The sequence below is a fragment of the Neoarius graeffei genome, chromosome 1 (genome assembly GCF_027579695.1).
Source record: "Neoarius graeffei isolate fNeoGra1 chromosome 1, fNeoGra1.pri, whole genome shotgun sequence".
Taxonomy (NCBI): Eukaryota; Metazoa; Chordata; class Actinopteri; order Siluriformes; family Ariidae; genus Neoarius; species Neoarius graeffei.
In genome coordinates, this window is record NC_083569.1 from 118,097,133 (window position 1) to 118,114,945 (window position 17,813).

The following is a 17,813-nucleotide window of genomic DNA, read 5'->3' on the forward strand; positions in this document are numbered from 1 at the left end:
TTTTTTGCTGAGCAAGTGTCTTTTATTTGTCCGAGATCATTCTCTGTCTGGTCTTCATCTATTAACAGATTGGCATTTGTCAAATAGCCAATTTGGCACCTTTTACTGATAAATAAAGGCATCCTGATGCCATAATGACCTCCATGGCTTCATGGAACATGGGTAATGTGTTCCCTGTGTATGTGACCATGGAACTGGTTGATGTATAGTTTGCCAGTGGTTTTTTTTTTTTTTTTTGTGTGATTTACCACATTAAAGATGTGGGCAGCTTGGGAATCAAAAAAGACATTTTTTTTCACTCATTATACTTGTTCTAATGATTAACACACAATCATGATGGATTATCTCATGTATAGACTTTGTTAGTTCTTTCTTGTGGGGGGGGGGTAACTGAGGTTTGGATTAAATTCATCCAGGGTATAATAATTAAATCATAAAATATAATCACTTTGACCATGGTAGGTTGTGATCCTATAACAGCATATTAAGGAAATTAAAGGTAAAAAAAATACACAGCTGAGGGAGTGGGTCATACATTTGTGAGAAAAAAAAACTCAGAAATTATCAGGTGAAAAATTCACAAATTTATGTGAAAAAACCTTGGGGAAATGGTGGGGGTTTTTTTGGTCAAGGAACTACATCGTTTCACTTTGTAAGGTTGGATCAACATCACACCATAGAAGCCATGACTGAGCTGAGAGTTATAGGGAATGCAGTCTTTCCTCTTAGATCACAAAGTATAAAAGAATAAAGTGCTGAGATTTTTAACTATGTTTCTCAGAATGCACTGCAGTCAGGAAGCATGAGAAGGTTTTTTTTTTTTTTTGTAAATTTGTGACTTCTTAACCCTGGAATTTCCAACTTTTTAATCTTGGAATTTCTGAGTTGTCTAATACATTTATGACTTTATAATCTAGAGAATATCTGTGTTTTTTTCCTCATAAGTGTACAACTTTAATGTTGGAAATTCTGAGTTTGTTCTCAGAATATTACTCCCTGTATCAGCTCTGTATTTTTCAAACCTACAATAGCCCTAATACATACACTGACATATGACCCACCACTGTAACAAAATGAAAAACAACAACAAAAAAACAACCAAACACTATAGATTCCTTGGTTGTGCTTCATTCCCCGGATGTTATTTTAAGAACCACTGGACCATAGATTTGTCACAGTGTAAAATGACACAGAATAAAGTCTTAAATACATGATCAGATAATAATTATGCTAATTGTGAGTTGACAGAAAATGTCATGAGTTCACTATTAACTCAAGTTTTATATCAATCTTTATATCTTCATATCATCTGTCACAAATTCCCACATGATGAGCCCTGCTCTACCTTTTTCTTTTGACTTCTGTCCATGTGCATGTCCTATTTCCACCCCTTCACATAATTGATCTGTTACCTAATGTGGGCACCTTTTCCAAGTTCATCCCTTGAATAGCTTGTTTTTATATGCCCTCATGTTCATACAATGATTTGTTCATTGTCTGAGTGTTTCTGCTCATCAAAACAGAAGGTTTTTACCATAAAATTGCCAATTTGACAGAAATTATCTGAAATCTACACTTTATAAATCTGTTCTTTGTTCTTTTTTTAGTACAAAAGTAAAGGACTATCTGATCTCGTGGATTTGATTAAGGATCCCAAAGAAAGGCCACCTCCACCTCCATCAGTTTCCATACTTCAGCCTCGTCCTGGTGTTAAAAACTCATACTGGACTAGACTCAAACCAGCAGACCAAACTGAACTCCTGGACCAGACTGGCCTCCTCTCCGAGCTGCAGCAGTACCTGTCAGAAGCAAAACAACGACCTGCAGGTCCATCTCAGGAAGAGCTCCAGTACTTTAGTCTTCAGCACAGCTCTCCTGCCAAAGCAGGGAAAGTTCCAGGTGGTTCAAGGCAACCTCCTCCACCCAGAATTGACAAACTGTTGTTTAGGTCACGACCAAACCGGCCAACACCTCAAGGCTCCCTCAGCTCGGTGGATGGTAAGAATTAATCTTTAGCCTCCATGGCATTACTTATCATGGGGAATGACCCCAAATAGTGTTCTGGTACCATCTGTAACTTTAAGATTGTAAAAATGTGTGAGGTTGGTGTTGCATCTTTCTTCTTCACTCAAAAACTACTTTCCCTCCAGAAATGCTGGAGACCTCTTCTATTTTATTGCTAAATTTCCTTCTTTCTCCTCCCTCCTCCTTTTCCAGAGAAGTTCATCCAAGGTGTAGTGAAGCAGCTCGGGCAACAAAGCATTGACATGGATACCCTGACCCCGAATGACCTTGACCAGCTCTCTGAGGTCATCACTCAGGCCCTGCAGGTGGTGGATGATGTGGAAGGGGTCAAAGGTCACAAGGTCATGGTAAATGATGAGGTTGAGATGAAGAGGGAGCCTGGTGCGTGGGGACAGCTTGGGAAAATGTCTGGAGAGGAGTTCATGCCCAAAGGTAGAAGATCAAACATGTATAAGTTCATGTGCATTTATTTTGATCTCACAAGTTTGGGTTTCTAACTGCAGCAAAAACAATTGTGTAAAAATGTTGTATGTTATGATATGTTAGTAAAATGACTTCATTATGTTTAAGTGATTTGTTATTAATCATTTCAGTGTAGCAATTTATCATTTTAATTGTTACTGTTAAATTATTAACATCAGAGTATCTCAGATACAGAAAATAGAATTTGAAATGTGCATGTATTATTAAAAAAACTTATTTTTGCCCTGTTTTTTACAGTGATAGGTGTAATATTTGGTGCTTATTTTTTGCAGATGGACAAACTAAAGAAAACGGGCCAGAGTCAGAGGGGAAGGTAAATGACTGCAGCACTATGGTTTCTCAACATGCAAACATGTTGCGACTTTTCTTTGACAAATAACCTTTTTCTGACACCATAACAAAATGATTGATACACATTTTTACCATCCAATGGATTTCTGTTTGAAACTCTATAAATTAGACGCTGTGATGGATGATGATTGCTTTGATACTGAACATGAATTTGTCTTGGGAGAAAACGAGACGGACTCACTGAGCAGGCCGTAGGCATGTGCCAATATTAAAGTTTCAGAATATGATAATTACCTTACATTTATCACGATATACAGTATCATCACGGGGTCGTACGGTAAAACATGGAAGATTACAATCACCCAAATTTACATAGTTTTCCTTAAAGAGATAAGATAAAAATGTTTTTATTTTTTTAAAGTCTTTTAAGAATTTTCTTCTAGGTTTTAAAGATTATTTTTCATCACATTGTACAAGATCCCATTGAAAGCTAATCATGTGGTAGTGTGTCTTCTCCAGGTCAGACTATACCATAAAGATCTTCTGACGATAGACCTGTGATTAAAGAAAACATCTATGTTCTGCTTACATCACCACTCTCACATAAACGCACAGATTCTTCAGTTTGAGCTTGATAAGATAAGGTCCTTAATAAGTCCACTGGCATGTTTCATTTAAATTTCTCCATCACCATCTCTGCATTCCTAGCTGTCTCATGAGTTTCATTTCATCACCTGAAGCTCAACCCAGGCAAGATGGAGGTGATCTACATTCCTACTCCATCCACTCCACCCCTGGACTTTGGCATCCCTCTGGGGGACATATCTATGTTACCATCACCCATTGCAAAGAACCAAGGGGTGGTGGTCGATGACAGACTCTCCTCCTCAGCAAACATTGCTGCAGTGACCCAGACGTGTAGATTTCTCCTTTACAACATCTAAAAGATCCACCCCTTCCTAACCAACTATTCTACTCAGTTCTTGGTTCAAGCACTGATCCTCTCCCTCTTGGACTACTGCAACGCTCTCCTTGCTGGCCTTCCAGCTTTTGCCATCAGACCCCTGCAGCTCCTCCAGAACACTGCAGCCCACCTGGCCTACAACCTCCCTCGTTCCTCCCATGTTACCCCTCTTCTTGCTGCCCTTCACTGGCTGCCTGTTGCAGCTTGCATCAAATTTAAGACACTGGTGCTAGCTTACCAGGTGATCAAGGGGTTAGGGCCACATACCTCCAGAGTCTGATCCGACCCTAAATGCCAGCCAGATCCCTAATGCTCCACTACTACTGGTTACCTGGCCCCTCCTCCTCTCCACTTCTGCCCAGTCTGCTTATGACTGCTGTTTGTCCTGGTTCCCTATTGGTGGAATGACCTTCCCATCGAGGTCAGAACTGCCGACTCCCTGACCACTTTCAAGTGCAGACTCAAGACTCACCCCTTAGGCTACACCTCTCCCCTTCCTCCCTGCCCACTGTGTAACTGTGTTTCAGTCTAGACCAACCCAGGCTGTGTACTGTCTAGCCTGGGGTTAGCCATTGTCCAAAATCATACTGTGTAATGTTGAAAAGGACATGACCTTAGTGATTTCCTGTAGCTTCGGTTAACTTCCTCATCCCCTCAACTGGGTCATCAGCCAATTCCCTTCTAGCTGCAGTGTACATTGAGGTTTATTCAATATTTATCCCAGTGATTGGTTTTTCCTTAACCATCTCTAACCAGGAGAATGTTCTTTTTTTTGCAGGACAAAGTTTTTATCAGTCAGCTCCTAGACTTCCTGGATAAGAACTCAGGCCCTGAGGCTTCAGATGATCCCCAGGCTGAACCATCCCTCCTGGGCTCTCTCAGTCTCCCACAAACACCCTCAGGTCTAAAATCAGCTGGAGTGGAGATTGTTCAGAGTCGAACCACTCAGACCAGTGTGGACTTGACAAAAAAGAAAATGGAGCCAGACATGTTGGATCTGCAGCCCACAGAAGATGCTGAAATGGAGCAGTGGCTCCATGGTGAAGAAGCTGTGGATGCAGAGGCTCAGCGGAAGGAGAACAATGCAGAAGAAGAGGATGTAGAGAAGAAAGGTGGACATGTGGAGAAGAAGTTCAGGGTGGATATGACGGCGTACTCCACCCCTCAGCATGATGGGTACTTTGGCTACATCATCACACAGGAGTGAGTAACCACCTGGTCTTGAGTGCAGAACCCTAACTAGGGAACAAAAGATTAATCTATCTTCTGGATTCTGATTGGTCAGGAGGAGTTGATTCATTGCATCTTCAGCTTTGCACACTCACACAATGCCACTATTAGTCTCTCTTTCTCTCTCTCTCTCTCACACACACACACACACACACACACAGCCTCAAAAGATTTTCATTCTCACCTTGTGTCTGTGTACATGCGTTTATTTGAAAGTAATTGCACACATATATAAGTGCAAATGTGCGTATCGATTACTGTGTGTGTGTGTGTGTGTGAGAGAGAGAGAGAGAGAGAGAGAGAGAGAATCACACTTCACTGGAATCCCATTTGCTCCTTATTGTTTGCCTTGTTGTAGGAAAATGTGAGTGATTTATCAGAGCTGAAGCCACCTGAGCCTTTTCTTCCATCCTCTCACTCCATCCTTTCACTCTATCCCTCCATCTCTTCACTCTATCCCTCCATCTATCCCTCCATTTCTGCACTCTATCCCTCCATCTATCCTTCCATCCTCATCTATCCCTCCAACTATCCCTCCAACTCTTCACTCTATCCCTCCATCTATCCCTCCATCCCTTCTCTCTATCCCTCCATCTCTTCACTCTAATCCCTCCAACTATCCCTCCATCTCTTCACTCTATCCCTCCAGCTATTCCTCCATCCCTTCACTCTATTCCTCCATCTCTTCACTCTATTCCTCCATCTATCCTTCCATCCCTTCATTCTATCCCTCCATCCCTTCACTCTATTCCTCCATCTCTTCACTCTATTCCTCCATCCATCCTTCCATCCCTTCACTCTATCCCTCCATCCTTCCATCTATCTCTCCATTCCTTCACTCTGTCCCTCCATCTCTTCACTCTATCCCTCCATCCCTTCATCTATTCCTCCATCTCTTCCCTCCATCTATCCCTCATCCCTTCACTCTATCCCTCCATGCCTTCACTTTATCCCTCCATCTACCCCTTCATCATGTCACTCTATCCCTTCACGCTATCCCTCCATCTCTTCACTCTATCCTTCCATCTCTTCACTCTCTCCCTCCATCTATCCCTCCATCCCATCACTCTATCCCCTCCATCCCTCCAACTATCTTCCATCTCTTCACTCTATCAGGCGGCATGGTGGTGTAGTGGTTAGCACTGTCGCCTCACAGTAAGACGGTTCTGGGTTTGAGTCCAGTGGCTGATGAGGGCCTTTCTGTGTGGAGTTTGCATGTTCTTCCTGTGTCTGTGTGGGTTTCCTCCGGGTGCTCCGGTTTCCCCCACAGTCCAAAGACATGCAGGTAAAATACAATGGGGCCACTGTAATTGGTGCAAGCTGTCGTGGTTTCCCAGCTATAATGTACGTATGTTCATATATATCTTGCTATGGCAAAGCTAATATTTTTTTTTAAATATCCCTCCATCCCTTCACTCTCTACCTCCATAAGTCCCTCCATCCCTCCACTCAACCTGTCCATGCATCCTTCCTCTCCCTCCAACCCTCCACTCTACAGTGTCTTGCAAAAGTATTCATCCCCCTTGGTGTTTGTCCTGTTTTGTCGCATTACAAGCTGGAATTAAAATGGATTTTTGGGGGGTTAGCACTATTTGATTTATACAACATGCCTACCACTTTAAAGGTACAAATTGTTGTTTTATTGTGACACAAACAATAATTAAGATGAAAAACCAGAAGTCTGGCGTGTGCATAAGTATTCACCCCCTTTCGCATGAAACCCCTAAATAAAAGCTGGTCCAACCAATTCGCTTCATAAGTCACATAATTAGTTGATTAAGATCCACCTGTGTGCAATCAAAGTGTCACATGATCTATCACATGATGTCTGTATAAATCAACCTGTTCTGGAAGGACCCTGACTCTGCAATACTACTAAACAAGCAACATGAAAACCAAGGAGCCTCCAAACAGGTCAGAGACAAAGTTGTTGTGGAGAAGTATAGATCAGGGTTGGGTTATAAAAAATATCCCAAACTTTGAATATCTCAGGGAGCTCCATTAAATCCATTATAGCAAAATGGAAAGAATATGGCACCACTACAAACCTGACAAGAGAAGGCCCCATCCACCAAAACTCACAGACCAGGCAAGGAGGGCATTATTCAAAGATACAACAAAGACACCAAAGATAACACTGAAGGAGCTGCAAAGATTAACAGTGGAGATAAGAGTATCTTGTCATAGGATCACTTTAAGCCGTACACTGCACAGAGCGGGGCTTTATGGAAGAGTGGCCAGAAAAATGTCATTGCTTAAGAAAACACATTTGGACTTTGGACAACAGCATGTGGCAGACTCCCCAAACACATGGAAGAAGATTCTCTGGTCAAATGAGACAAAACCTGATCCTTTTGGCCATCATGGGAAACGCCATGTGTGGCACAAACCCAACACCCTGAGAACGCCATTCCTACAGTGAAGCATGGTGGTGGCAGCATCATGCTGTGGGGATGTTTTTCATCTTCAGGGACAGGAAAGCTGGTCAGGACTGAAGGACTAAATACAGGGCAATTCTGGAGGAAAACCTGCTTGAGTCGGCCAGAGCTTTGAGACTAGGACGAAGGTTCACGTTCCAGCAGGACAATGACCTGAAACATACTGCTAAAGCTACACTGGAGTGATTTAAAGGGAAACATTTAAATGTCTTGGAATGGCCTAATCAAAGGCCAGACCTCAATCCATTTGAGAATCTGTGACATAACTTGAAGATCACTGTACACCAACGCAACCCATCTAACTTGAAGGGGTTGGAGCAGTTTTGCCTTGAGGAATGGGCAAAAATCCCAGTGGCTAGATGTGCTAAGCTAATAGAGACAAACCCCAAGAGACTTGCAGCTGTAATTGCAGCAAAAGGTGGCGCTACAAAGTATTGACTCTGGGGTGAATACTTATGCACACTCCAGATTTCTGTTTTTTTCATCTTAATTATTGTTCATGTCCCAATAAAACAACAATTTTCACTTTTAAAGTGGTAGGCATGTTGTCTAAATCAAATGGTGCTAACCCTCCAAAAATCCCTTTTAATTCCAGCTGGTAATGCAACAAAACAGGACAAACATCAAGGGGGATGAATACTTTTGCAAGACAGTGTATATCCTCCATCCCTTCATCCACTCTGCATCTACTTCCTCCATCTGTCTTTCGACTCCTTCATCAGCTTCTTCTAACCAATCTGTCTGTATACATCCTCCATGCCTTTATGTCCCGTCCATCATTTTCCTCCACCACTTAATTTGCTTCCATTATCTACTTTCTTCATCCATCTATCTGTTGATTTCTTCTTCTTTATTTACTTTCTCCTGAATCCATCCATTTCCTTCATCCCTCCATTTGCTTCCTCCATCTTTCTGCCATCAACATCCTGTTCCTCGGTCTGTATCCTGCACCCACTTCCTTTATTACTCCATCTGCTCCCTCCATCTTATTTCTCCATGCTATTTCTTTCTCTCCACTTCTTTCATCCATCTACTCACTTTATCTGCTTCCTCCAAAAGTCTCTTCTATTCCTCAACCCATTCCTTCATCTTTCTATTCACTCTACTGATCCGCTTCCTTATTTTATCCACATCCTTCAACTTTCCATCTCTCCATCTGCTTTTTCAATCTCCCTCTTTCTGCTCACTCCATCCATCTGCTTCCTCTATTTGTCCATTTTCTTCCTCCATCTTGTTTCTCAATACCTCCATCCACTGCCTCATTCACTCCCTCTATCCCATCCGCTCATGCTTTTCCTTCATTCCTCCATCAACTCCTTTATCTCTGACTCACTTTATCTTTTTCACTCCATCATCTACTCCAGGGGTGTCCAAACTGATCCATGAAGGGCCGTGTGGCTGCAGGTTTTCATTCCAGCCATGCAGCAGCACACCTGATTTGGCTTATTCAATCAACTGACACACCCACCCTTTAATCAAGGGTGGGTGTGGCTGCAAGTACTTGACTGTGTGAAGGCAGTTCAGTTGATTGAATGAGCCAAGTCAGGTGTGCTGCTGCATGGCTGGAATGAAAACCTGCAGCCACACGGCCCTTTATGGATCAGTTTGGACACCCCTGATCTACTCCATCTGGTCTCACCATCCTCTCCCCCACCCACTTCATCCATCCATCCATCCATCCATCCATCCTTTCACTGATCACCCCATCACTCCCATCCATGTCCATCATGCTACCACCTTGTTTCTCCATACCTCCATCTGTTGCCTCTAATCCTCATCCATTCACTCATTTAATCCATTCTCTTCACCTCCTCATCACTCCATCCACTCATTCTACTCCCCTTTATTTCCCCCATTTCATCCATTTGCTCCCCCACCTTGTTTCTCAATACCTCCCTCTCTACCTCTATCCCTCTTCTCAATCATTCACTTTCTTCATCTTTCCATCCCTCTGTCTGCTTTTTCCACCCACCCCTCCATCCTTGCTCCCGATCCTCCAATTCATTTGCTTTTTCCATCATGTTTCTCCATACCTCCATCTGCTCCCTCTATCTATCTACTCTACTCATCCTTTCATTAATTCATTTGTGATTTCTTTCATATCTTCATCCCTTTTTCCAATTCCCTTCATCCTTTCATAATTTATCTCCTAGTTTAGATGTTTATGGATCCCGTAGCTTTCAGTACTGTGAGAAATTTCTCACACGCTTGATAATCTCTCTCTTTCTCTCTCTCTCTCTCCCCATCTAGTTCTCTTTCCACTGATCAGGGTCTAAACCTGATGGAAACCTTGGCTAAGAGAGCTAACCTGCGTGTGACCGACTTCCTCCAGCTCTCGTAAGAACACACACACACACAAATATGTTGATAAGAGGAGATATTTGCCTGTGTGTGTTTTGAAGTGTGAGTCAGTGTGTGTGGGTGAAAATCACATTTTTGTTTGGACTGATTGTTCATTTTAAAAGGTGCACTGTGTAACTGTTTGACCTATAGGAATATTGACTCTGTGTGTGTGTGTGAGAGAGAGAGAGAGGAAAGTGTATGTTTGATATAAAATAGAAAGTGCGTAGGTGTGTGTTATTTTTTTAATGCGCCCCCCTTGGCTTGATTAGTGGCCGTTTCGTAATGAGTGTGTTGCGCGTTTAAAGCTCTGTACTTTATTTTAACAGAAAAGTGACGTCCAAATCCACACGCCTCATTTCTTCACAGATTTATGATCATCAAACCTTCATCACAGAAACATTTCTATCTGTTCTCCTTCTGACTCTGGCATCTTTTCATCCATTTACTGATTACAAATCAGAGAGAAACAATTCTTCTGCTTCATTTGGGATTCGGTTTGATTTGCTTTCACAACACTGCATGACATTAAATAAAACAAAATCTCTCTGTCTGTCTGTCCTTCTATGTGTCTATCTGAAAGCACAAATGTGAATTCAAGTAAACACGTACATAAATGAATCATATGTAAACAATGTCAAGTATAAATAAATAATGTTTAGAAAAACTCATTTTAAACTAGAAAGAAATCATGATGAAAGGAATCATGTAGAAAATCACAGAAGTGGTGTAGAAAGCCACGTGAGTGGTGTAGAAAGTCATGTGAGTGGTATAGGAAATCACTTGAGTGGTGGAGCAAATCGTGTAAATCATGGAGGAAATCATGTGAGTGGTATAGGAAATCACGTGAACCGTGTAGGAAATCACGGGAATTGTGTAGGAAATCATGTGAGTGGTGTAGGAAATCACGTGAACCATGTCAGAAATCACATGCGTGGTATAGGAAATCATGTGAATCATGTAGGAAATCATGGGTATTGTGTAGGAAATCACATGAGTGGTGTAGGAAATCATGTGAACCATGTCAGAAATCACATGAGTAGTATAGGAAATCATGTGAATCATGTAGGAAATCACGGGAATTGTGTAGGAAATCATGTGAGTGGTGTAGGAAATCACGTGAATCATGTCAGAAATCACATGAGTGGTATAGGAAATCACGTGAATCGTGTAGGAAATCACGGGAATTGTGTAGGAAATCATGTGAGTGGTGTAGGAAATCAACTGAACCATGTCAGAAATCACGTGCATGGTATAGGAAATCATAGGAATCGTGTAGGAAATCATGGGTATTGTGTAGGAAATCACGTGAGTGGTGTAGGAAATCATGTGAATCATGTAGGAAATCACGGGAATTGTGTAGGAAATCATGTGAGTGGTGTAGGAAATCACGTGAATCATGTCAGAAATCACATGAGTGGTATAGGAAATCACATGAATCATGTAGGAAATCACGGGAATTGTGTAGGAAATCATGTGAGTGGTGTAGGAAATCAACTGAACCATGTCAGAAATCACGTGCATGGTATAGGAAATCATGTGAATTGTGTAGGAAATCATGGGTATTGTGTAGGAAATCACGTGAGTGGTGTAGGAAATCATGTGAATCATGTCAGAAATCACATGAGTGGTGTAGGAAATTTATCAACTATAAATAAATAATGTTTAGAAAAACTCATTTTAAACTAAAAAGAAATCATGATGAAAGGAATCATGTAGAAAATCACAGAAGTGGTGTAGAAAGCCACGTGAGTGGTGTAGAAAGTCATGTGAGTGGTATAGGAAATCACTTGAGTGGTGGAGCAAATCGTGTAAATCATGAAGGAAATCATGTAAGTGGTGGTGGAAATAATGTAAATCGTGGAGAAATTCATGCGGATCGTGTAGGAAATCATGTGGGTGGTGTAGAAAGTCCTGTAAGTGATGGAGGAAATCATCTGAGTGGTGTAGAAAGTCCCTTGAATGGTGGAGGAAATCACATGAGTGGTGTAGAAAGTCCCTTGAGTGGTGGAGGAAATCACATGAGTGGTGTAGAAAGTCCCTTGAGTGATGGAGGAAATCACATGAGTGGTGTAGGAAATCACGTGAGTGATGTAGGAAATCATATGAGTGGTGTAGGAAATCACGTGAATCATGTCAGGAATCATGTGAGTGGTGTAGGAAATCACGTAAATCATGTCAGAAATCACGTGAGTGGTGTAGGAAATCATGTGAATCATGTAGGAAATCATGGGAATTGTGTAGGAAATCACATGAGTGGTGTAGGAAATCACGTGAATCATGTCACAAATCACGTGAGTGGTATAGAAAATCATGCGAATCATGTAGGAAATCACGGGAATTGTGTAAGAAATCATGTGAGTGGTGTAGGAAATCATGTGAACCATGTCAGAAATCACGTGAGTGGTATAGGAAATCACGCAAATCGTGTAGGAAATCACGGGAATTGTGTAGGAAATCATGTGAGTGGTGTAGGAAATCACGTGAATCATGTCAGAAATCACTTGAGTGGTATAGGAAATCACGTGAATCGTGTAGGAAATCATGGGTATTGTGTAGGAAATCACGTGAGTGGTGTAGGAAATCATGTGAATCATGTAGGAAATCACGGGAATTGTGTAGGAAATCATGTGAGTGGTGTAGGAAATCACGTGAACCATGTCAGAAATCACGTGAGTGGTATAGGAAATCACGCAAATCGTGTAGGAAATCACGGGAATTGTGTAGGAAATCATGTGAGTGGTGTAGGAAATCACGTGAATCATGTCAGAAATCACTTGAGTGGTATAGGAAATCACGTGAATCGTGTAGGAAATCATGGGTATTGTGTAGGAAATCACGTGAGTGGTGTAGGAAATCATGTGAATCATGTAGGAAATCACGGGAATTGTGTAGGAAATCATGTGAGTGGTGTAGGAAATCACGTGAACCATGTCAGAAATCACGTGAGTGGTATAGGAAATCACGCAAATCGTGTAGGAAATCACGGGAATTGTGTAGGAAATCATGTGAGTGGTGTAGGAAATCACGTGAATCATGTCAGAAATCACTTGAGTGGTATAGGAAATCACGTGAATCGTGTAGGAAATCATGGGTATTGTGTAGGAAATCACGTGAGTGGTGTAGGAAATCATGTGAATCATGTAGGAAATCACGGGAATTGTGTAGGAAATCATGTGAGTGGTGTAGGAAATCACGTGAACCATGTCAGAAATCACGTGCGTGGTATAGGAAATCACGTGAATCGTGTAGGAAATCATGGGTATTGTGTAGGAAATCACGTGAGTGGTGTAGGAAATCATGTGAATCATGTAGGAAATCATGGGAATTGTGTAGGAAATCATGTGAGTGGTGTAGGAAATCACGTGAATCATGTCAGAAATCACGTGAGTGGTATAGGAAATCACGCGAATCGTGTAGGAAATCACGGGAATTGTGTAGGAAATCATGTGAGTGATGTAGGAAATCACGTGAACCATGTCAGAAATCACGTGCATGGTATAGGAAATCATATGAATCGTGTAGGAAATCATGGGTATTGTGTAGGAAATCACATGAGTGGTGTAGGAAATCACGTGAATCATGTCAGAAATCACATGATTGGTGTAGGAAATTTATCAAGTATAAATAAATAATGTTTAGAAAAACTCATTTTAAACTAAAAAGAAATCATGATGAAAGGAATCATGTAGAAAATCAAAGAAGTGGTGTAGAAAGCCACGTGAGTGGTGTAGAAAGTCATGTGAGTGGTATAGGAAATCACTTGAGTGGTGGAGCAAATCGTGTAAATCATGGAGGAAATCATGTGAGTCGTGGTGGAAATAATGTAAATCGTGGAGAAATTCATGCGGACCGTGTAGGAAATCACATGGGTGGTGTAGAAAGTCCTGTAAGTGATGGAGGAAATCATCTGAGTGGTGTAGAAAGTCCCTTGAATGGTGGAGGAAATCACATGAGTGGTGTAGAAAGTCACTTGAATGGTGGAGGAAATCACATGAGTGGTGTGGAAAGTCCCTTGAATGGTGGAGGAAATCACATGAGTGGTGTGGAAAGTCCCTTGAGTGATGGAGGAAATCACATGAGTGGTGTAGAAAGTCACTTGAATGGTGGAGGAAATCACATGAGTGGTGTAGGAAGTCCCTTGAGTGGTGGAGGAAATCACATGAGTGGTGTAGAAAGTCCCTTGAGTGGTGGAGGAAATCACATGAGTGGTGTAGAAAGTCCCTTGAGTGGTGGAGGAAATCACATGAGTGGTGTAGGAAGTCCCTTGAGTGGTGGAGGAAATCACATGAGTGGTGTAGAAAGTCCCTTGAGTGGTGGAGGAAATCACATGAGTGGTGTAGAAAGTCCCTTGAGTGGTGGAGGAAATCACATGAGTGGTGTGGAAAGTCCCTTGAGTGGTGGAGGAAATCACATGAGTGGTGTAGGAAGTCCCTTGAGTGGTGGAGGAAATCACATGAGTAGTGTAGAAAGTCCCTTGAGTGATGGAGGAAATCACATGAGTGGTGTAGGAAATCATGTGAGTGATGTAGGAAATCATATGAGTGGTGTAAGAAATCACTCGAATCGTGTCCGAAATTACGTGAGTGGTGTAGGAAATCACGTGAGTGATGTAGGAAATCATATGAGTGGTGTAGGAAATCACTCGAATCGTGTCCGAAATTACGTGAGTGGTGTAGGAAATCACGTGAGTGATGTAGGAAATCATATGAGTGGTGTAGGAAATCACTCGAATCGTGTCCGAAATTACGTGAGTGGTGTAGGAAATCACGTGACTCATGTCAGAAATCATGTGAGTGGTGTAGGAAATCACGTAAATCATGTCAGAAATCACGTGAGTGGTGTAGGAAATCATGCGAATCGTGTAGGAAATCACGTAAATCATGTCAGAAATCACGTGAGTGGTGTAGGAAATCATGTGAATCATGTAGGAAATCATGGGAACTGTGTAGGAAATCACATGAGTGGTGTAGGAAATCACGTGAATCATGTCACAAATCACGTGAGTAGTATAGAAAATCATGCGAATCATGTAGGAAATCACGGGAATTGTGTAAGAAATCATGTGAGTGGTATAGGAAATCATGTGAACCATGTCAGAAATCACGTGCGTGGTATAGGAAATCATGTGAATCGTGTAGGAAATCATGGGTATTGTGTAGGAAATCATGTGAGTGGTGTAGGAAATCACGTGAATCATGTCAGCAATCACTTGAGTGGTATAGGAAATCATGTGAATCATGTAGGAAATCACGGGAATTGTGTAGGAAATCATGTGAGTGGTGTAGGAAATCACGTGAACCATGTCAGAAATCATGTGCACGGTATAGGAAATCATATGAATCGTGTAGGAAATCATAGGTATTGTGTAGGAAATCACGTGAGTGGTGTAGGAAATCATATGAATCGTGTAGGAAATCATAGGTATTGTGTAGGAAATCACGTGAGTGGTGTAGGAAATCATGTGAATCATGTCAGAAATCACGTGAGTGGTGTAGGAAATCACGTGAATTGTGTAGGAAATAAACTGACTCGTGTAGGAAATCACATGAATCACGTAGGAAATCAACTGAATCGTGTAGGAGATCAACTGAATCATGTCAGAAACCACGTGAATGGTGTAGGAAATCACACGAATCATGTAGGAAATCATATGAATGGTGTAGGAAATCAACTGAATCGTGTCAGAAGTCACGTGAGTGGTGTAGGAAATCACACGAACTGTGTAGGAAATCACGCAAACCGTGTAGGAAATCAACTGAAGTGTCTAGGAAATCAACTGAATCGTGGAGGAAATCACAGGGATTGTGTAGGAAATCACTCAAATCGTGTAGGTAATCATGTGAATCGTGTAGGAAATCACACGAATCATATAGGAAATCATGAGTTGTGTAGAAAGTCACATGAGTGGTGTCGGAAATCACCCTAATCATGGAGGAAATCACGTGAATCGTGTAGGAAATCACATGAGTGGTGTAGAACGTCACATGAAATGTGTATAAAATCACATGTGGGTTTTAGACTCTTGACATATTACTATTTGTTTCACAGAGCATTATATGTAGTGCATGCATTTATATTTTTCATGTGATCACATCTTATTGATATAATCCCATGTGATGTGTGTGTGATTTGTCCGTACGTTATTTTTCAGGGCAAATGCAGAATTTTAGTAAAATGTTCTGTGATTATTAATGTTTCCCGACAGTAAATCCATGTTGTTATGAATGTACTGTAGCTTCCATCTTCTCTTTCAATGACGTTCCGTATAAACCTCACACTTTTTAATGTCTGAAGTGGGTGAATAACGTGTATTTATGGTGCATGTTCACGACTATCCTGGAGCTCTGATAGATTATGATGACTCATTCTTCAATATCTTCCAGAGATTTTATCACTGTGTTCCTCATGAAGCCTCTTCATGTGCTGAGACACTGGCGCTCAGACGGCTGAATAAATAATCATAAGGAATAGCTCACAGAGATTTGCAGTGAAGCTCGTGCTTAGTATTTTTACGCCTGTTCTGACTTGAAATCCAGTCAACTCCCCTACATCAGAAATGCTATAGGTTTATGAGATTGGGTCACAGCCTGTAGCTCATATTGAATATTAATCCTGTGACATTATTGTATGGTAAAACAGGAATAATGCCTCTGTGTTGTTCATTACATTTGATCCAAAATAACTTACAAGACAAGCACAGAGCTGAGCAGTTGCGCATTAAGCACTTCCACTGTATAAAACCCGTATTCTATAAGTTTTATGTCAGTTCCAGACATGAACTATAATCATAGAACTAATCAAACTGAGTTTTTCCTGTCACTCATATATTTTTCTTCTATTAGCCAATAAAAACCCTTTGGCTGTAGTACAACCTCCCAGAGCCAAAATATATTTAAAATAGTATCCGTCGTCACAATTTATATTACTAACAAATATGGAAGACAAAACGGGTCTAAAGTCAAACAATCTGATTTCCCAGATTATTTAACACACAAAATTATACCAAACCTTCACAAAATGTCAGTAATCCATATTTTCAGAGCAACAGTGTCTCGTCTCGTCTCGTCTTCTTCCGCTTATCCAGGACCGGGTCGCGGAGGCAGCAGTCTAAGCATGGAAGCCCAAACTTCCCTTTCCCCAGACACCTCGGCCAGCTCCTCGGGAAGAACACCGAGGCGTTCCCAAGCCAGCCGAGAGACATAGTCCCTCCAGCGTGTCCTGGGTCTTCCCCGGGGCCTCCTCCCGGGGGGACATGCCTGGAACACCTCCCCAGGGAGGCGTCCAGGAGGCATCCGAAAAAGATGCCCGAGCCACCTCAGCTGGTTCCTCTCGATGTGGAGGAGCAGTGGCTCTACTCCGAGCTCCTCCCGAGTGACTGTGCTTCTCACCCTATCTCTAAGGGAGCGCCCAGCCACCCTGCGAAGGAAACTCATTTCAGCCACTTGTATCCGCGATCTTGTTCTTTCTGTCATTACCCAAAGCTCATGACCATAGGTGAGAGTTGGAACGTAGATCGACCGGTAAATTGAGAGCTTTGCCTTTTGGCTCAGCTCCTTCTTCACCACGACGGACCGGTAAAGCGACCGCATCACTGCGGAGGCTGCACCGATCCGCCTGTCGATCTCACGCTCCATCCTTCCCTCACTCATGAACAAGAACCCAAGATACTTAAACTCCTCCACTTGAGGCAGGACTTCTCCACCAACCTGGAGAGTGCAAGCCACCCTTTTCCGGTCGAGAACCATGGCCTCGGACTTGGAGGTGCTGATTCTCATCCCAGCCGCTTCACACTCGACTGCAAACCGCCCCAGTGCATGCTGAAGGTCCTGGTTTGAAGAAGCCAACAGGACAACATCATCCGCAAAAAGCAGAGATGAAATCCTGTGGTTCCCAAACAGGATTCCTTCCGGCCCCTGGCTGCGCCTAGAAATTCTGTCCATAAAAATTATGAACAGAACCGGTGACAAAGGGCAGCCCTGACGGAGTCCAACATGCACTGGGAACAGGTCTGACTTACTGCCGGCAATGCGAACCAGACT

General features: G+C 42.1%; 1 protein-coding gene across 1 annotated transcript in view; it reads left to right on the top strand.

Moving 5' to 3' along the window:
* Nucleotides 1-17,813, top strand: part of ptprn2 (protein tyrosine phosphatase receptor type N2) — a 573,154-nt gene that overhangs the window by 218,228 nt on the left and 337,113 nt on the right. Inside the window, exons 6-10 of the mRNA XM_060920656.1 lie at nt 1,608-1,998; nt 2,218-2,457; nt 2,781-2,821; nt 4,542-4,966; nt 9,682-9,768. Of these exons, the coding sequence (XP_060776639.1) occupies nt 1,608-1,998; nt 2,218-2,457; nt 2,781-2,821; nt 4,542-4,966; nt 9,682-9,768 (1,184 nt within the window). The remainder of the gene's footprint in view (nt 1-1,607; nt 1,999-2,217; nt 2,458-2,780; nt 2,822-4,541; nt 4,967-9,681; nt 9,769-17,813) is intronic.